General features: G+C 56.1%; 1 protein-coding gene across 1 annotated transcript in view; it reads right to left on the reverse strand.

The window, feature by feature from the left end:
* The window catches only part of parp2 (poly (ADP-ribose) polymerase 2), a 62918-nt gene extending 42576 nt beyond the window's left edge, over positions 1–20342 (reverse strand). The window contains exons 1-10 of the mRNA XM_041180953.1: positions 20236–20342; positions 18504–18651; positions 16186–16322; positions 14353–14559; positions 10514–10675; positions 9013–9083; positions 5731–5781; positions 3165–3261; positions 2129–2204; positions 992–1103 (exon numbers count right to left, since the gene is read on the reverse strand). Coding sequence (XP_041036887.1) covers positions 992–1103; positions 2129–2204; positions 3165–3261; positions 5731–5781; positions 9013–9083; positions 10514–10675; positions 14353–14559; positions 16186–16322; positions 18504–18651; positions 20236–20248 — 1074 coding nt within the window. The 5' untranslated portion in view covers positions 20249–20342. The remainder of the gene's footprint in view (positions 1–991; positions 1104–2128; positions 2205–3164; positions 3262–5730; positions 5782–9012; positions 9084–10513; positions 10676–14352; positions 14560–16185; positions 16323–18503; positions 18652–20235) is intronic.
* Between the last annotated feature and the right edge of the window lie 793 nt (positions 20343–21135).

Genomic DNA, 21135 nt, shown 5'->3' on the forward strand with positions numbered 1-21135 from the left:
ACAATGCCATGGACACAGGGCAATGGTAGTGTTAAAGACTAAAGAAGATGTTGATAGTAGCATAAAGGTAAGACAACAATGCCATGGACACAGGGCAATGGTAGTGTTAAAGACTAAAGAAGGTGCTGATAGTAGCAAAAAGGTAAGACAAAGATCTCATGGGCACAGGGCAATGGTAGGGTTAAAGACTAAAGAAGGTGCTGATAGTAGCATAAAGATAAGACAACAATGCCATGGACACAGGGCAATGGTAGTGTTAAAGACTAAAGAAGGTGCTGATAGTAGCAAAAAGGTAAGACAAAGATGTCATGGGCACAGGGCAATGGTAGTGTTAAAGACTAAAGAAGATGCTGATAGTGGCATAAAGGTAAGACAACAATGCCATGGACACAGGGCAATGGTAGCGTTAAAGACTAAAGAAGGTGCTGATAGTGGCATAAAGGTAAGAAAGCAAAAGGTGTTAAAAGCAGAACAAGGGTCAGTGCTCTGTGAAAGCACATCGCAGAAATAAGTGGTAGGTGGCCTGGTGGTAGTGGGCCCTCCAAATTGCAAATCTGTTGCTCGCGACCAGATTGTTCTGCCGTGCGGTCCCTTTAAGGCCGCTGCAGGCTCCTCGCCCGTGCAGGCTCAGGAGGGGAGGGGGCGGCGGTGGCGAATGACGATGACCGGGGAAGGGGGAAGGCTCGGGATGGAGGGAGCAGGGATCCGACAGTAACCGGAGGGACGCAACGAATGCCGGGCAAGGTGAGATCGGCGGGGGTAACACGCAAAACGGTAATGCAGAGGGGGGGTGGAGGAGGGTAGGGACGGCTTTCGGCGAGCTGGCACGAGGGAGAGAGGGGCCAAACAGCCCCCCGTCCCTCACCTTGCAGGATGGCCACAGAAACGGGTCGCGACGGCAAGGCAGCACTCCGCGTTAGGATACGCGGAGGGCGTCGCGCCGAGGTGTCGGCGCCCCGGTCGGAGGTGAACAGCCGCTGCACCGACTCACCTTGCCCGCGGGGGCGTCGCCGCTGTAGTCCCGGCTCAGCATGTCGTACTTGCCGGCCACTTTCTCGAAGCGCGCCCTCCTGGACCAGTCGTTCTTCGTCTTGTCGAGGAACCTGGGAGAGGCGAGAGGTGGGGGTGGTGGGTGTTGGTGGAAACAGGGTCGGGGGAGAAACAATTCAGCTGGGAATCAGCTCAACAGAGAAACCCCCCGCCACCCTGACCCGGATTCGAGCTTCGCACATCCGCCTGAGCGACCCCGCCCGTTCTCGTGGGCCTCTCGGCAAATCTACTGGGAGCACCCAGTGTCACAGAGACATGGGGATCTCAGCCTGCGGTGCAGAGAGAGCTGGGACAGTGTAGAGGGAGCTTTACTCTGTATCTAACCCTGTGCTGTACCTGTCCTGGGAGTGTTTGATGGGTACAGTGTAGAGGGAGCTTTACTCTGTATCTAACCCTGTGCTGTACCTGTCCTGGGAGTGTTTGATGGGGACAGTATAGAGGGAGCTTTACTCTGTATCTAACCCTGTGCTGTACCTGTCCTGGGAGTGTTTGATGGGGACAGTGTAGAGGGAGCTTTACTCTGTATCTAACCCTGTGCTGTACCTGTCCTGGGAGTGTTTGATGGGGACAGTGTAGAGGGAGCTTTACTCTGCATCTAACCCCGTGCTGTACCTGTCCTGGGAGTGTTTGATGGGGACCGTATAGAGGGAGCTTTACTCTCTCTAACCCCGTGCTGTACCTATCCTGGGAGTGTTTGATGGGGACAGTGTAGAGGGAGCTTTACTCTGTTTCTAACCCCGTGCTGTACCTGTCCTGGGAGTGTTTGATGGGGACGGTGTAGAGGGAGCTTTACTCTGTATCTAACCCCGTGCTGTACCTGTCCTGGGAGTGTTTGATGGGGACAGTGTAGAGGGAGCTTTACTCTGTATCTAACCCCATGCTGTGCCTGTCCTGGGAGTGTTTGATGGGGACAGTGTAGAGGGAGATCTGTACTGGGCCGGGGAGAGCAGTGTTTCTTAGTAATGAACCATGCGCCTGAGTATCTGGAAGGTCACGGTACATAAAGAGCCAGGATTTTCAGCAAATTTTACACCTCACTTTGCAGACAGCCAATGAAAAGCAGCTTCACGACACTTACTTCTTCTCAAAAATCTCCTTGGCTTTATTCAGATCATTTCCACATGAGATCAGGTTGTTTTGCCCAGCCTTTCCAACTAAACAGGAAGCAAGGTGAGAAAGTATTACACTGAGAATGAGGTTTCCAATCGGACCATTTCCCCATCTAATGTTTTATACCCTCGATTGGGACCCTCCTTAAGCCCCTCTGTCCCAGTTAATATTTTATACCCTCGATCGGGACCCTCCTTAACCCCCTCTGTCCCAGTTAATATTTTATACCCTCGATCGGGACCCTACTTAACCCCCTGTCCCAGTTAATATTTTATACTCTCGATTGGGACCCTCCTTAACCCCCTCTGTCCCGGTTAATATTTTAGACCCTCGATCGGGACCCTCCTTAACACCCTCTGCCCCGGTTAATATTTTATACCCTCATTCGGGACCCTCCTTAACCCCCTCCCCGGTTAATATTTTATACTCTCGATCGGAACTCTCCTTAACACCCTCTGTCTCGGTTAATATTTTATACTCTCGATCGGAACTCTCCTTAACACCCTCTGTCCCGGTTAATATTTTATATCCTCGATCGGGACCCTCCTTAACCCCCTCTGTCCCAGTTAATATTTTATACCCTCGATCGGGACCCTCCTTAACCCCCTCTGTCCCAGTTAATATTTTACACCCTCGATCAGGACCCTCCTTAACCCCCTCTGTCCCGGTTAATATTTTATACCTTCGATCAGGACTCTCCTTAACCCCCCTGTCCCGGTTAATATTTTACACCCTTGATCAGGACCCTCCTTAACACCCTCTGTCCCGGTTAATATTTGACATCCCCCTTCCACAATGAAACCAGCGAATAACCAGTGGTTCACCCTGCTCTGTGTGGAGCTCAGTACTCTACTCGGACAGGTAGTTAGTTACAGGGGTTCACCCTGCCCTGTGTGTGGAGCTCAGCATTATGCTCGGACAGGTTGTGAGTTACAAGGTTCTGCATTAAATTGATGAAGCTGCTCGGACTGGAGCGCACATGGTCCGAAGCACAGGCTGCTCACCTCTGCCCCATCGCAGCCAGACACTGAAATTTCTCTTCCCATCGTCTTCCAGTAGCTGAATGATATAGTACTTGTTGTTGTTGAACTGCAAGTTTGTCTGTTGAAAGAGGTCGAGAGTACAGAATAACTGGCTCACTGCTCTGGCACGAACCCGTCACCCACGTTACGCCCCCTCCCCACTGCTCGCTGACTTACATCGGCTCCCAGTCCCATCATCGCCTCATTTTAAAATTATCATTCTTGTTTTCAAATCCCTCTGTCGTCTCATCCGCCCTTCCACCCCACCCCCACCCCGCCCCAAACTAATCTCTGTAATCTCCTGCGGCTCCACAACTCTCCGAGATCTCTGCACTACTCCAATTCCAGCCTCCAGAGCATTCCACATCCCCCCCCACCCCCCCACCCACCCCCAAACACCACCCGACTCGCCCCCGCCCTCCGATTTCAATCGCTCCACCATTGGCGGCCGTGACTTCAGCTGCCTGGGCTCCGAGCTCTGGAATCCCCTCCCTAAATCTCTCCGGCTCTCCTTTAAGACACTGCTTAAAACTAAGAACAAAGGAATTGGGATTGTACAAAATATTTACCGAGACTCACGGGGTTAAGGAGGGTCCTGATCGAGGGTATAAAATATTAACTGGGACAGAGGGGGTTAAGGAGGATCCCGATCGAGGGTATAAAATATTAACTGGGACAGAGGGGGTTAAGGAGGGTCCCGATCGAGGGTATAAAATATTAAATGGGACAGAGGGGTTAAGGAGGGTCCCGATCGAGGGTATAAAATATTAACTGGGACAGAGGGGGTTAAGGAGGGTCCCGATCGAGGGTATAAAATATTAACCGGGACAGAGGGGGTTAAGGAGGGTCCTGATCGAGGGTATAAAATATTAACCGGGACAGAGGAGGTTAAGGAAGGTCCTGATCGAGGGTATAAAATATTAACCGCGCCAGAGGGGGTTAAGGAAGGTCCTGATCGAGGATATAAAATATTAACAGGAACAGAGGGGGGTTAAGGAGGGTCCTGATCGAGGGTGTAAAATATTGACTGGGGGAAATGGTACGATCAGAAACCTCACTCTCAACACGATATTTGCTCATTTGGCGCATCCAAGCTGCTCTGCCATTCAATTTGTTTTCTCGTTCTGTCACAGGGACGTGGGCCTCACTGGGCCAGGCCCAGCATTCATTGGCCCATTCCTCCCTTACTGCCCCCTCGAGAAGGTGGTGGTGGGTGAGCCGCCTTCTTGAGCCGCTGCAGGCTCCTGTGGTGTAGGTACACCCACCCTGCTGTTAGGGAGGGTGCTCCCAGGATTTTGACCCGGCGACAGTGGGGGATCGAACCCGTCACAAACCTACGAGAGAGAAGCAGGAGGCGGCCACTCGGCCCCTCGAGAGGCCGCTCCGCCGTTCAACAAGATGGCGGCCGAGCTGATTTGTAACCTCGACCCCCACATTCCCCACCGACCTCCCCCGATAACCTTCCACCTCCAACAACGCGCCCCTCCCCCAACCCCGAGAGAAAAAAATTTCTCCTCGTCTCCGTCCTAAATGGGGCCACCCCTGTATTTTTAAACGGTGATCTGGTCATGACCTCAACTCCACTTTCCTGCCTGTCCCCACCCCCACCCCCACCCCACTTCATCACCCTCCCCCTGCCCCCCCACCACCCCCCCCCTCCCCCGTAAACCTCAAGACCCCTCGTCGATCAAAGACCTGGTCTGACTCAGCCTCGGACATACTGGACAACCCGCAGCCTCCGCTGGTCTCCGGGGAATAGAATTCCGCGGACAGGCGGCCCTTGGTGGGGGGGTGGGGGGGGGCCTGAAAAAAATCCTCCTCACCTCCGTCTTAAAGGATGGACCTCCTCCCGTTCTTAAACTGAGTCGCTCGGTTCTGGTCTTCCTATCCCCGCCAAGCCCCCCACCACCCCGATTGGAAACATCCTCCTGGTATCGACCCTAAGTCACCCCCCCACACAGCTTCTGGTCTGGGGGGGGCTTCAACAACATGGCGGCATCCCCGTTTAAAGATTTTCACTTCCACGGTGGCTCGGAACGTTCCAGAGCTCCGGGCGTTCGAAGGGTCCTCGCGGAGGAGGCGCAGCAAGATCCCGCACTGAGGGCAGCCGCCCAGCAGCGGTCTGAGTCACACAGTGGGGGTGGTGGGGGTTGCACCGGGGGGCTCGATGTTCTTCATCTGGCAGCAGCCGGGGGTGGGGGGTCACTCTCGTGCACGCGAGGTGGTGGGGGGGGCGGACGGGCCTGCTGCTTTTCGAGTCCCGCCTGAAAGAGACGGACGGCGCCTCCCCCGGCAGCGAGCCGCTCCCTCGGTGATGGCGGCGGGGGGAGCGTCGGGCCCTTGCAGGGGTTGGGGGGGCTCGAGTCTTCGGAGCGGGGTCCGGAATTCACGACCTTGACTCCTCCAAGGGGTGGGGGGAGACCGCCGACCAGGCCGCTACTAACAATGAGCAATGCCACGGAGGGAGTGGTTGGGGGGGGGCGGGGGGAAGAGAGCCACTGAGGTGTGAACTTCGACAGGGCAAAACACTGCCCCATGTTGCACCTACCTGGTTTAAGAGTGCGTCGTACACATCGTCCCCCTCGCAGTACACGTGTGCCTGCAAGAGAAGCAAAGCGAAGGAGCAGTCACAAGGTATGCCTCTAACAAGCACTCCTGCGTGGAAAAACAGTGCCGCAGAGCGCTTTACGGGGCAGGAACACGGGGACAGGATCGCAGAATTGCTGCAGGGGCGGGAGGAGGCCGTTCAGCCCGTCACAGACCTTCGCAGCGTTAACCGCGGTGAGGGGTCGCGGTGGAAGAATGAATCCACGGCTGGTCCGCTGGCTCGAGCTGCTCTAGTTTCAAGGCCGCTCCCTCAGTGCTACTGACTTCCGAGTAGCTTCCGCACAGAGGGGGTGGTCAATGCCCATCACCTGTTTTAACGAGCGGCTGTTTTTAATACGTTGACATACGTGGCAGGAGGTGGCCATTTGACCCAACGTGTCTCCGCTCCGGTCAAACCAAGATCTGACTACGCTAATCCCGTTTTCCAGCGCTCGGCCCATAGCCCTGGAGGCTACGGCAAGCGCAAGCGAATATCTAAATGCTTCTTCAATGTTACGAGAGTTTCTGGCTCAACCCCCCCCTTTCAGGCTGTGAGTTCCAGACTCCCACTGCCCTCTGGGTGAAAATGTTTCTCCTCTACTCCCCTCTTATCCTTCTACCTCCAACCTTAAATCTATGCCCCCTGGTTACTGATCCCTCTACTAATGGTAAAAGTGCCTTCCTGTCTACCCTATCTATGCCCCTCGTAATCTTATGAACCTCGATCAGGTCCCCTCTCAACCTTCGCTGCTCCAAGGAAAACAACCCCAGCCCATCCAGCCTGTCCTCATAGCTCAGGCCCTCCAGCCCAGGCTGCATTCCTGGTAAAACTCCCCCACCTCTCCCCCCACCCCCACCCCGTCTTCTCCCCTGGGCCCTGCACGTTCTCCTCGTTCAGACCACCGTCTTAATTCCCTCTTCGGTTGAACCCGCCTTTCCCCCACGCCCTCTCGGGGCGAGTGCATTCCAGGTCCTAAGCACTCGCTGCGTGAGGAATCACTCCCTCTTGTCGCTTCCCACCAACCCCGCCCCCCGCACTTTCGCCAGTTTAAAACCCGCGCCCTCTCACTTCCCCCGTCCTCTCGCGCGAGCGGGGACAGACTCTCCCCGGAGGAGGCCGTTCAGCCCCCGCGAACCTATTCCACAGACCCCCCCCACATGCCCCCCCCCCACCCACAACGAGATCACGGGGCTGATCTGCGGCCCAACTCCACACCCCCGCCTTTGTCCGACATCCCTCATTACCCTCGGAGACCAAACTTCTTTCGATCTCGGGTTTCAAATTAATGGATCAACAGATCGAGTGCCCATCGCCGTCGGCGGGAGAGAGTCCCAAACCACTCCCACCCTCGGTGGGTGCCCTCGTACACCAGTCGCTGAAGGTAAGTGATACAGATGCAGCAGGCGGTAAAGAAGGCAAATGGTATGTTAGCCTTCATAGCCAGAGGATTCGAGTACAGGAGCAGGGATGTCTTGCTGCAATTGTACAGGGCCTTGGTGAGACCACACCTGGAATATTGTGTGCAGTTTTGGTCTCCTTACCTGAGGAAGGATGTTCTTGCTATAGAGGGAGTGCAGCGAAGGTTTACCCGACTGATTCCTGGGATGGCGGGACTGACACATGAGGAGAGATTGAGTCGATTGGGATTATATTTGCCGGAGTTCAGAAGAATGACGGGGAATCCCAGAGAAACCTATAAAATTCTAACAGGACTAGACAGGGTAGATTCAGGAAGGATGTTCCCGAAGGTGGGGGTGAGTCCAGAACCGGGGGGGTCACAGTCTGAGGATACGGGGTAGACCATTTAGGACTGAGACGAGGAGAAGTTTCTTCTTTCCCAGAGGGTGGGAGAGAGAGAGAAATAGTGAGAGAGAGAGATAGTGAGAGAGTGTGAGAGAGAGTGAGAGTAAGAGAGAGAGTGTGAGAGAGAGTGTGAGAGAGAGTGTGAGAGAGAGTGTGAGAGAGAGTGTGAGAGAGAGTGTGAGAGAGAGTGTGAGAGAGAGTGTGAGAGAGAGTGTGAGAGAGAGTGTGAGAGAGAGTGTGAGAGAGAGTGTGAGAGAGAGTGTGAGAGAGAGTGTGAGAGAGAGTGTGAGAGAGAGTGTGAGAGAGAGAGTGAGAGTAAGAGAGAGAGTGTGAGAGAGAGTGAGAGTAAGAGAGAGAGTGTGAGAGAGAGTGTGAGAGGGAGTGTGAGAGGGAGTGTGAGAGGGAGTGTGAGAGGGAGTGTGAGAGGGAGTGTGAGAGGGAGTGTGAGAGGGAGTGTGAGAGGGAGTGTGAGAGGGAGTGTGAGAGGGAGTGTGAGAGGGAGTGTGAGAGGGAGTGTGAGAGGGAGTGTGAGAGGGAGTGTGAGAGGGAGTGTGAGAGGGAGTGTGAGAGGGAGTGTGAGAGGGAGTGTGAGAGGGAGTGTGAGAGGGAGTGTGAGAGGGAGTGTGAGAGGGAGTGTGAGAGGGAGTGTGAGAGGGAGTGTGAGAGGGAGTGTGAGAGGGAGTGTGAGAGGGAGTGTGAGAGGGAGTGTGAGAGAGTGGGTGAGAGAGTGGGTGAGAGAGTGGGTGAGAGAGTGGGTGAGAGAGTGGGTGAGAGAGTGGGTGAGAGAGTGGGTGAGAGAGTGGGTGAGAGAGTGGGTGAGAGAGTGGGTGAGAGAGTGGGTGAGAGAGTGGGTGAGAGAGTGGGTGAGAGAGTGGGTGAGAGAGTGGGTGAGAGAGTGGGTGAGAGAGTGGGTGAGAGAGTGGGTGAGAGAGTGGGTGAGAGAGTGGGTGAGAGAGTGGGTGAGAGAGTGGGTGAGAGAGTGGGTGAGAGAGTGGGTGAGAGAGTGGGTGAGAGAGTGGGTGAGAGAGTGGGTGAGAGAGTGGGTGAGAGAGTGGGTGAGAGAGTGGGTGAGAGAGTGGGTGAGAGAGTGGGTGAGAGAGTGGGTGAGAGAGTGGGTGAGAGAGTGGGTGAGAGAGTGGGTGAGAGAGTGGGTGAGAGAGTGGGTGAGAGAGTGGGTGAGAGAGTGGGTGAGAGAGTGGGTGAGAGAGTGGGTGAGAGAGTGGGTGAGAGAGAGAGAGAGTGAGAGAGCCACCTCGAGACAGGAGGAGAATGGGGCGCAACGAGCGGGCAGGGCAGTGCCGCAGGAGCAGAGGGAGTGGGCATCGAGGAGCCCAGCCAACGACAGAGGGGAGTTTTGCAAGTTTCTCTCACGCTGTACCGTCCCGTTGTTTAATCGCGCTGACGAGCATTCAGTGGGTGGAGCAGGGGGGACAGGGTTACCTTGCCCTGTTTCGCTTGACACTCCGAGTCCACGGCTGCTTTGCCCTTGACGATCATCATCTTCACCGTTTCTGAGGGGAGAAGGAAGGAGGCCGGGTTGGTGGGTGGGGGGGGGGGGGGGGGGGGGGGGGCGGTGGGGAGGTGAGAGAACATTAACTTCAGTGCCAAACTCCCCCGGAGGTGCCCACCCCACCCACCACTATAAAAGCCTTTTATAAACCCGTTTCAAACTGGCTGTTCTGACACCGCTGAGTCGTGGCGCAACAGAAGGCCATTCAGCCCATCGAGTCCACAATGGACTCTCTCTCGGACGATCCAGCCAGTCCCCCTTAACCGCAACCACCCCCTCCCCCCAGCTCCCCCCACCACCGCCGCCGCCTCTATCCCTGTGGCCCTGCAAGTTTATTTCCCACGACGGCCCCTTCCTGAAATCCTCCATCGTCTCCGCTTCCACCAGCCTTCGTGGCCAGCGGCTCCCAGGTCATTACCATCTCCGCCGGTGCAAGACAGTCCTTCCTCACCCCCACCGTCCCAGCCCTCTCCCTGCACCCCACCCAGCATGTCTCTCTCTCTCCCCCCCCACCCCCCCTCCGAAACCTTAAATCTGTGCCCACCCCTCGCCCTTGCGCCCGTCAGCGAATGGGAGCAGCTTCTCTCCATTCGCCTTATCTGAACCCGTCATAACCCTTGTCCACCTCTGTCAAATCACCACCCCCCCCACCCCCCCAACTCCCTTCACTCTGAGGAGAACCAGCCCAGCTTTGTTCTGGCGGGAGCCGCCCGTCGCTTGCAAGTTCACCGAAGAGACCACGAAGCCGTTTCCCCGCCGCTTCCTCGCTTGCTGGCCGGCGCTCGCTACCGCCGCCTGTTCGGCGGCTCGCCTGGCCTCATGCCAAAGCACCAGTCCGCAACCCGGGCAAAAACTGGATGTGGTTCCTCCTCCTCCTGCCCCCCGCAAGCCCCCAACCCGGTGCCCAACCTTCCCTAATCGGCGCACGCGAGTTGTCGGGCAGGCGGCGGGGGGAAGGGGGGGCAACTCGCTCCTGCCCCGGCAAATAGGCGCAGGCTGAAAACGGCGGCGGCTGGGTTAGGAGTCGCGCACTTGTAACGTGCAGCCCCGCGAGTAAATGCTCAGCGCGGGGTGGGGCGTGCTGGGAAGAGGAAAAAAAGGGGCGTAAAGATTGGCTCCAGTTCTATCCTTCGCCACCCGGCATTCTGGAAGGGGGCCACTCCCTATTCACGCGCTTCCCCATCTCTCCGCCCGCTTGCACTGCCCAGCCAATGCCTTCCCCCTTGCCCGCTTCCCAGCTTCCCCATCCAGGTGTTGCCCCCGCCTTGCCACTCACGGGCACCGTCTGTATATGCCTGCGTAGCACGCAGAGGCTCATCCGTCGTCTATGCTTGTGACATGTATTCGGTACCCCTAGCTCCAGGTATATTTAACCCACCACCGCGTTAAGGGGCAACCTGGTGGTGATGGGGTGGGTGGTGTGATGCTCACCCTGGCTGTCCCCTCCCGCCTGCTGATTGCCGCCGGCCTCCTTCTCCAGCTGCTCCCTGGGGTTTTTGCGTGGCTTCTTCGTGGCGACGGACCCTGCAGACGAGGCTTCGGACGTCCCAGCTGGCTGCGGGAGGCTGCTCGGTGCTGCCACGCCGATGGCATCTGCCGGAGGAAGAGAGAGAGAGAGAGCGAGAGACAGCGAGCGGCGGTGAGAAAAGGGGGGGACAATGAGGCAGAGTGAGACAGACGCTCCTCGTTCTGTGCTGTTAATCCCAATAATTGTGGGCCTCCCCTTCCACAAAATATCCCCTACAGTTAAACCCCAATGACTGTAGGACCTCCCCTCCCCCAGACTATCCCCTACAGTTAAACCCCAACGACTGTAGGACCTCCCCTCCCCCAGACTATCCCCTACAGTTATACCCCAATGACTGTAGGACATCCCTTCCCCAAGACTATCCCCTACAGTTAAACCCCAATGACTGTAGGACATCCCTTCCCCAAGACTATCCCCTACAGTTAAACCCCAATGACTGTAGGACATCCCTTCCCCCAGACTATCCCTACAGTTAAACCCCAATGACTGTAGGACATCCCTTCCCCCAGACTATCCCTACAGTTAAACCCCAATGACTGTAGGACATCCCTTCCCCCAGACTATCCCTACAGTTAAACCCCAATGACTGTAGGACATCCCTTCCCCCAGACTATCCCTACAGTTAAACCCCAATGACTGTAGGACATCCCTTCCCCAAGACTATCCCCTACAGTTAAACCCCAATGACTGTAGGACATCCCTTCCCCCAGACTATCCCTACAGTTAAACCCCAATGACTGTAAGGCATCCCCTTCCCCAGACTATCCCCTACAGTTAAACCCCAATGACTGTAGGACATCCCGTCCCCCAGACTATCCCCTACAGTTAAACCCCAATGACTATAGGACTTCCCTTCCCCAGACTATCCCCTACAGTTAAACCCCAATGACTATAGGACATCCCCTCCCCCAATCTCTCTCCTACAGTTAAACCCCCATGACTGTAGGGCCTCCCCCTCAAACTGTCCGGTATGAACTTACGAATCAGGAGTAGGCCACTCGGCCCCTCGAGCCTGCTCCACCATTCAATGAGAGCATGGTTGATCTGACTGTTACCTCAACCCCACATTCCTGCCTACCCGCCACTACCAACCCCTGCCACCCTCTCCCCCGATAGCCTTTCACCTCCTCGCTTACCAAGAATCTATCTACCTCTGCCCCTAAAAATAATCAAAGACGTGCTGTCACCGCCTTTTGAGGAAGAGAGTTCCAAAGACTAGCCACCCTCAGAAAATTTCTCCTCTTATTCACCCCTTATTTTTTAAACAGTTTTTTAAAAATACTTATTCGTTCATGGGATGTGGGCTTCGCCGGCTGGGCCAGCATCTTTGCCCATCCCTAGTTACCCCTTGTTCGGAGGGTATTTTAAGAGCCATCTACATTGCTGTGGGTCTGGAGTCACGTGTAGGCCAGACCGGGTAAGGACGGCAGATTTCCCCCTCCCCTAAAGGGGACATGAGTGAACCAGATGGGGTTTTTACGACCATCAGCAATGGTTTCATGGTCATCATCAGACTTTTAATTTCCAATTTTTTTAGTGAATTCAAATTTCACCATCTGCCTTGATGAGATTCGAACCCGGGTCCCCAAAGCATTACCCCGGGTCTCCGGAATACCAGTCCTCTGGAATACCACTATGCCACCACCTCCCCTGTGGGCCCCCCTCCCTAGTTCTAGATTCGCCCACATGAGGAAACGTCCTCTCCACATCCACCCTGCCGAGGCCCCTCAGGATCTTGGAGGTTTCAATCGAGTCGCCTCTCACTCTCCTAAAACTCCAGCGGACACAAGCCCGGCCTGTCCGACCTTCCCTCATAAGACAGGCTGCCCATCCCTGGTGTTAGTCTGGCGAACCTTCTCTGAACAGCTTCCAACACATTTACGCCCTACATTAGATAAGGAGACCAATATTATACACAGTGCTCCAGATGTGGTCTCATCAGTGCCCTGTATAATTGAAGCATAACCTCCCTACTTTTGTATTCAATTCCCCCTCACAATAAATTATTCTGTTCACTTTGCTAATTACCTGCTGTACCTGCACACGAACCTTTTGTGATTCATGCACTAGGACACCCAGATTCTTCCCCCCACACCACATCTCAGCAGCCTCATCTCACTTAGATAATATGCTTTTCTATTCTTCCTGCCAAAATGGGCAATTTCACGCACATTGTCCTCCATTTGCCAGATCTTTGCCCAGTCACTTAACCCAACGATATCCCTATGTCGCCTTCTTAATTCCTCTTCACTACTTACTTTCCGACATATCTTTGTGTCAGCAACCATACCTTACAGTCCCTTCATCCAAGTCATTCATAAAAATGTTGTAAAAAGCTGAGGCCCCCAGCACTGATCCCTGTGGCACGCCGCTCGCTACATCTTGCCAACCAGAAAATAACCCATTTATGCCTACTCTCGGTTTCCTGTTAGCCAGCCAATCTTCTATCCATGTCAATATGTTACCCCCTATGGTTAAACCCAATGACTGTCGGATCTCCCCCTTCCCCAAATTATCCTGTACGTTTAACCCCAATGACTGTAGGACCTCCCCTCCGATGGTCTCTTATGATTAAACCCAATGGCTATGCAAAGGTGAGTGGCAGGACAGATGGTTGGTCAGGATGGCAAAGAACAGCAGAGAATGGCTGAAAGGTTAATCAGAAGAAATAAATTAAAGAGTAGGAGAGGATATTGAAACAGGAAAAGATTGGGTAAAGAGAGTGTTGGTCCTCTAGAGAGTGACAGTGGGGAGTTAATAGTAGATAATAAAGAAATGGCGGAAGAAATGAACAAATAGTTCGTTTTTGTCTTTACTGTAGAAGAGACAAAACACATTCCAGTCATAGCTGTAAATCAGGAGGTGGAGGGGAGAGAGGAATTTGGTGAAATTAATCACTAGGGGAGCGGTACTGAGCAAAACTGATGGAGCTGCAAGCTGATAGGTCTCCAGGTCCAGATGGACTTCAGCCTAGGGTCTTAGAAAGAGATGGCTCATGAGGTAACAGATGAAGGCAAACAAAATGTTGGCCCTTATTTCACAGGGAATGGAGTAGAAAAATAGGGAAGTCTTGCTAAAACTATACAAGGCACTAGTTAGAAGACACCTAGAATACTGAGAACAGTTTTGGTTCTCTTATCTAAGGAAAGATATACTGGCATTGGAGGCAGTCCAGAGAAGGTTCACTAGGTTGATCCCGGGGATGCAGGGATTTTCTTATGAGGAGAGGTTGAGTTGGTTGGGCCTGTCCTCATTGGGGTTTAGAAGAATGAGAGGCGACCTGATTGAAACATATAAGGTTCTTAGGGGGCTTGACAGGGTAGATGCTGAGAGGTTGTTTCCCCTTGTGGGAGAGTCTAGGACCAGAGGGCATAATCTCAGAGTAAGGGGGCACCCATTTAAATCAGAGATGAGGAGGAATTTCTTCTCTCAGAGGGTAGTGAATCTGTGGAAGTCTTTACCGCAGAGGGCTGGAGAGGCTGGGTCATTCAGTATATTCCAGGCTGAGATAGACAGATTTTTAATCAGTGAGGGAATCAAGGGTAATGGGGAAAAGGCAGGAAAGTGGAGTGGAGGATTATCAAATCGGCCACGACCTCATTGAGCAGGCTCGACGGGCCGAATGGCCTACTCCTGCTTCTACGCCTTACGGTCTGTCCGCCAGAGTGAGCCCCAATGACTGCAGGACCTTACCCCTCTCCAAAAATCTCCCGTGCGGTTAAGGGCCCGACGGACGCTCTACCTGACTGGATGCGGCTCATCATCTGCTCGAACTTGGTCTTGCCGTTGACCTGCCTCATCCTCCCGACGTCCAGGAGGTAGCGGACCCGACCGATGGCCACGGCGACAGGCCCTGCCCCCTTCCTCCTCGCCCGCTCCAGGTCAGCGGACACCGTGGCGCTGTAGGGGTGCCAGAGGGCGTCTTCATCCTGCCACTGCCAGACATAATCTGGAAGCAACCACACCAAAGAGCAGAGAGTGACCGGCAATTTGGAAAACCCGAAGAGAAAAACAAAACAACTTCGCTCACTAAATCTGACAAAGGGACAACTAACGGAAGACAGGGCCGGGGTGAACGGGTCATTTTCAGGTTGGCAAAACCGTAACCAGTGGAGCGCCGTTGGGGACCAGTGCCGGGGCGTCAACTGTTTACAATCCACATCAATGACTCGGACACATTTACTGATGGTACAACGATAAGTAGAAAAGGAAGCTGCGAGGAGGATATAAAGTGTCTGCAAAGGGTTGTAGATAGAAAGCGGGCAAAACAACTGGCGGATGGAGTATGATGTGGGAAAAAATGATTTTGTCGACTTTGGCAGGAAGAATACAAAAGTAGAGTATTAGTTTCACGGAGGTAGATTTCAGGATGCTGCAGTGCGGAGAGATATGGGTGTCCGAGTATGTGAACAACAAAAATCTAGCCTGCAGGTGCAGTGCTAATTAACAAGGCAAACTGAAAGCTGGTCTTTATTGCAAGGGGGATGGAGTATTAAAGTAGGGTAGTCTTCCTACAACTGGATGGGGCATTGGTGAGAGCACAGCTGCAGTACATTGCATTTTTGGCCATCATACATTAAGGGGGGAGACGCACTTGCATCGAGGCAGGATTACTGGGATAAAGCAGGTCGGATACAGTGCATAAAGCTCCCTCGACACTCACAGGACTGGTACAGCATTGGGTTAGATACAGAGTAAAGCTCCCTCTACACTGTCCCCATCAAACACTCCCAGGACAGGTACAGCACAGGGTTAGATACAGAGTAATGCTCCCTCTACACCGTCCCCATCAAACACTCCCAGGACAGGTACAGCACGGGGTTAGATACAGAGTAAAGCTCCCTCTACACTGTCCCCATCAAACTCTCCCAGGACAGGTACAGCATGGGGTTAGATACAGAGTAAAGCTCCCTCTACACTGTCCCCATCAAACACTCCCAGGACAGGTACTGCATGGGGTTAGATACAGAGTAAAGCTCCCTCTACACTGTCCCCATCAAACACTCCCAGGACAGGTACAACACAGGGTTAGATACAGAGTAAAGCTCCCTGTACACCATCCCCATCAAACACTCCCAGGACAGGTACAGCACGGGGTTAGATACAGAGTAAAGCTCCCTCTACACTGTCCCCATCAAACACTCCCAGGACAGGTACTGCACGGGGTTAGATACAGAGTAAAGCTCCCTCTACACTGTCCCCATCAAACACTCCCAGGACAGGTACAACACAGGGTTAGATACAGAGTAAAGCTCCCTCTACACTGTCCCCATCAAACACTCCCAGGACAGGTACAGCACGGTGTTAGATACAGAGTAAAGCTCACTCTACACTGTCCCCATCAAACACTCCCAGGACAGGTACAGCACCGGGTTAGATACAGAGTAAACCTCCCTCTACACTGTCCCCATCAAACACTCCCAGGACAGGTAAAGCATGGGGTTAGATACAGAGTAAAGCTCCCTCTACACTGTCCCCGTCAAACACTCCCAGGACAGGTACAGCACGGGGTTAGATACAGAGTAAAGCTCCCTCTACACCGTCCCCATTGAACACTCCCAGGACAGGTACATACAGTCCTCCTGTGCTTTCACAGCGTAGCGAACGCTCCTCTCAAAGCCCGTCCGGCTGTTCTTCTGAATCATTTTCTTCAAATCCACTCGTAAGGTGATGTTCGAAGGGAGACACAGCTGAACGGAGGTATTTCCAGATCTGAGGGGGAGACGGAGAGTGAAATGGTCTCAGTGCAATCCGATTGGAAACATGTTTTTTAAATTCTTTCAGGTAATGTAAGCGTCGCTGGCCGGGCCCGGCATTTATTGCCCCAAGCCCTCATTGCCCCCTTGAGAAGGTGGTGGGGGAGCCGCCTTCTTAAACCGCTGCAGACCCTGTGGTGTAGGTACACCCACCGTGCAGTTTTGGTCTCCTTATCTGAGGAAGGATGTACTTGCTATAGAGGGAGTGCAGCGAAGGTTTACCTGGGATTGATTCCTGGGATGGCGGGACTGACACATGAGGAGAGATTGATTATATTCGCCGGAGTTCAGGAGAATGAGGGGGGGATCTCATAGAAACCTGTAAAATTCTAACAGGACTGGACAGGGTAGATGCAGGAAGGATGTTCCCGATGGTGCGGGTGAGTCCAGAACCAGGGGGGTCACAGTCTGAGGATACGGGGTAGACCATTTAGGACTGAGATGAGGAGAAATTTCTTCACCCAGAGAGCGGTGAGCCTGTGGAATTCGTTACCACAGAAAGTAGCTGAGGCCAAAACATTGTATGTTTTCAAGAGGGAGTTAGATGTAGCTCTTGGGGCGAAAGGGATCAAAGGGATATGGGGAGAGAGCGGGAGCAGGGCTATTGAGTTGGAGGAGCAGCCACAATCATGATGAATGGCAGAGCAGGCTCGAAGGGCCAAATGGCCTTACTCCAGGCTCCTAGTTTCTACGTGCAGGGTGGGGGCTGCAGGCCTTGTATCGACGGGCACGGACTAAAACGCTCAGAAGGGCGTTTGACAGGAGCATCGGCGAATAATTAAGGAAAACGGGGCACCAAGCCAGAGGAGGCATCCAGACCGGTCACCGGAAGCTCAGCGAGGTGACAGAGGGCAGTTTTAAGGAGGGTCCAAAAGGAGGAGAGTGGTGAGGAGAGGTTCAGGGTGGGGATTCCAGAGCTTGGGGGGGGGACCCCAGGGCAGCTGAAGGCACCGCCTTCGGCATCCGCTCCCTCCACCACCGACGCACAATGAGGGGGAAGTATTAAGGTGTTTAGCTACACGAGCAGGTCGGAGGCTGGGAATCCTGCGGAGAGTCACTCACCTCCTTAATTCCCCCCCCCAAAGCCTGTCCACCATCTACAAGACACAAGTCAGGAATGCGATGGGACTCTCCCCCAACTTGCCTGGATGAGTGCGGCTCCCACAACACTCGAGAAGCTTGACACCGTCCAGGACAAAGCAGCCCCCGCTCGATCGGCACCCCATCCACAAAAATTCACTCCCTCCACCACCGACGCACAGCGGCAGCAGTGTGTGTACCATCTATAAGATGCACGGCAGCAACTCACCCGGGCTCCTTCGACAGCACCTTCCAAACCCACGACCGCTACCGTCTAGAAGGACGAGGGCAGCAGACACATGGGGAACACCACCACCTGCAAGTTCCCCCTCCGAGCCGCACTCGCCATCCCAATTTGGAAATATATCGGCCGTTCCTGCACTGTCGCCGGGTCAAAATACTGGGAACTCCCTCCCCAACAGCACAGTGGGTGTACCTACACCACAGGGACTGCAGCAGCTCAAGAAGGTGGCTCACCCACCACCACCTTCTCAAGCAGGAAATTAGGGGGATGGAGCAACAATACGAGGGGCCTTACCAAAGACGCCCACATCCCACGAATAAATATCCGCCAGACAGACAAACCTATCCGACGGGCAGCGCTATCACCAGTGGTGATGGATTTGGAAGGTCCCACCCCCCTCACAAACTAAAGCGGTCCAGAGGTCGTGAAAGGCGCTATATAAATGCAGAAACGAAAGCAGAAAGCGCTGGGAAATCTCAACCGGTCCAGCAGCATCCGTGGAGAGAGGAGCAGGGTTAGCGCCAAGTCGGATGTGACGTATTGGGCTCGAAGTGTTAACTCTGTTTCCCCCCTCTCCGCAGACGCTGTCGGACTGCCTGCTGAGCTTTTCCAGCGCTTTCTGCTTTCGTTTCGGAGTTCCAGCGTCAGCGACGTTTTGCTTTGAGAGATCTCAGAGGGCCGCGAGGCTGGGGGGTTGGGGGGTGGGGGGTGAAATCGCAGAGGCGGGGAGGGGGGTGGCGGGATCCGAGGGTGAGAGTTTTAAAAAATGAGGCGTCCAATACGACACCGCACGCGGCGCTTCTGCGCGCTTACCGCAAGGCCTGCGAAATATCCTGCGCGTGCTCGCCGGAGTAAACGTTCCAAACGCCGCCGTCCCCTTCCCACTCCCAGCGGCAAGCCAGCTCGTCGAGCTCCTCCTCGTCCTTATCCTCCTCCTCCTCAGCAATCCTCCGCTTGCGGCCTGCAGGAAGACAGCGGTTAACAGAGACCCACGGCCACTCCCGTCTAGAAGGACGAGGTCGGCAGACGTCTCATTTTTTTCCATTCCTTGCCCTCCTTCAAATGGCCGATCCCCCCCATCCCCTCCCCCGCTTCCCTCCCCCTCCCGTCCCCCGCTCCTTCCCCTCCCCTCCCAGCTCCTCCCCTACCCCGCTCCTCCCCCGCTCCTCCCCCTCCCCTCCCCACTCCTCCCCGCTCCTCCCCTACCCCCTCCCCTCCCCCCTCCCGTCCCCCGCTCCTCCCCCTCCCCGTCCCCCGCTCCTCCCCCTCCCCCGCTCCTCCCCCTCCCCTCCCCGCTCCTCCCCCTACCCCCTCCCCGCTCCTCCCCCACCTCCTCCTCCCTCTCCCCTCCCCGCTCCTCCCCCTACCCCCTCCTCCCCCTCCCCTCCCCGCTCCTCCCCCTACCCCCTCCTCCCCCTCCCCTCCCCGCTCCTCCCCCTACCCCCTCCTCCCCTACCCCCTCCTCCCCCTCCCCTCCCCGCTCCTCCCCCTACCCCCTCCTCCCCCTCCCCTCCCCGCTCCACCCCCTACCCCCTCCTCCCCCTCCCCTCCCCGCTCCTCCCCCTACCCCCTCCTCCCCCTCCCCTCCCCGCTCCTCCCCCTACCCCCTCCTCCCCCTCCCCTCCCCGCTCCTCCCCTACCCCCTCCTCCCCCGCTCCTCCCCCTACCCCCTCCTCCCCCTCCCCTCCCCGCTCCTCCCCCTACCCCCTCCTCCCCCTCCCCTCCCCGCTCCTCCCCCTACCCCCTCCTCCCCCTCCCCTCCCCGCTCCTCCCCCTACCCCCTCCTCCCCCTCCCCTCCCCGCTCCTCCCCCTACCCCCTCCTCCCCCTCCCCTCCCCGCTCCTCCCCCTACCCCCCTCCTCCCCCTCCCCTCCCCGCTCCTCCCCCTACCCCCTCCTCCCCCTCCCCTCCCCGGTCCTCCCCTACCCCCTCCTCCCCCTCCCCTCCCCCACTCCTCCCCCTACCCCCTCCTCCCCCTCCCCTCCCCGCTCCTCCCCCTACCCCCCTCCTCCCCGCTCCTCCCCCTACCCCCTCCTCCCCCTCCCCTCCCCGCTCCTCCCCCTACCCCTCCCCGCTCCTCCCCCTACCCCCTCCTCCCCCTCCCCTCCCCGCTCCTCCCCTACCCCCTCCTCCCCCTCCCCTCCCCCGCTCCCCTCCCCCTCCCCTCTCCCGCTCCCCTCCCCCTCCCTCCCCCTCCTCTCCCGCTCCCCTCCCCCTCCCTCCTCTCCCGTCCCCCGCTCCTCCCCCTCCCCTCCCGATACACCTCCCCCTCCCCCTCCTCCTGGGGTCCTTTTCCAGCCGTGCCCCCTTAACTTTACACCCTGGCTCCGCGGCGCTTCCTGCCCGAGTGAGCCGCCCTCGCCCTTCTCCACACTAAACTCCATCCGCCGCCCGCCTGCCCAACTCGCCCAGTGTGTCCCTCCCCCCCGAATCCTCCTCACTGTTCACAAAGCTGCCAAGTTTTTTTTTGCCTTATCCCCAACACCATTAATATATCGATTAATTGCTGCACAGGTTCATAGTTCAACCCCAGACAGCATCTCACCACATCCTGCCATCCCTTGCAGCCAGAGAGGGCCAAGAGTGCCTCACATCTGCCACCCACCCGCCGGCCGCTGATTGGCGGGTTCCCACGTCAATCAACCTGCCGCACCTTTTCCCCCCTATTCCCCACAACCTGCGTTGCCGATTGGCTCGGGGCCACGTCAATCAGCCTGCCCCTTCCCCCAACACCCTCTCAGCCCCATGATTGGCGAGTTCCCACGTCAATCAGCCGTCACTGCCCTTCCCACCCTCCGCCGCAGATGGGCGCGATAACTGACAACACCACCAACCCCCCCCCCAATTCCCGAGCGCCCCGCGCCAAACAGCTCCGCCGCTGATTGGTGAGATCACACGTCAATCGGAGGCCAGTTCACTGATTGGGTGGACGTCACAGAGGGTGGGAGAGAGAGAGGGAGGGGGAGGCCTAGAAGCCGAGCGCCGCGCGCGCTCTCGCGTACTCGTCGTTTATTGGTTGCGCTCGCGTGTCAAACCGGTTTGGCCAGTTTTCCCCCCTTCAACCTAACGCGGCGGCGCCTTCGCTGATTGGATGAGGCACCGCCGCTGGTGACGTAGCTGAGACCGCCCCTCCTCCTCCCACCCAGCTCCACCCACCCCTGCCCCTGCCCCCCTGTTAGGATTGGTTCGTCCGACTCATCCGGCCATCCCACGTGAATTCACGGCCTGAGGGGCGGGCACATGTACGGAAACGTCCTCCCTCTCCGCGAACCGATTGGCTGCCGCCCTTGTCAGTTATGGCAGGGCGATCCCCTGATTGGCCTGTCGTGGCAGTTGGGAACCCGCCCTGACCTCTAATTTCCGGGGGTGGGGGTGGGGGTGGTGTTTCCGTGGGCGGAGGGGAGGAAGGATCATGGTTGCCATGGGGAGGGAAGAGGCGGGATCA

The sequence above is a fragment of the Carcharodon carcharias genome (genome assembly GCF_017639515.1).
Source record: "Carcharodon carcharias isolate sCarCar2 chromosome 27 unlocalized genomic scaffold, sCarCar2.pri SUPER_27_unloc_1, whole genome shotgun sequence".
Lineage (NCBI taxonomy): Eukaryota > Metazoa > Chordata > Chondrichthyes > Lamniformes > Lamnidae > Carcharodon > Carcharodon carcharias.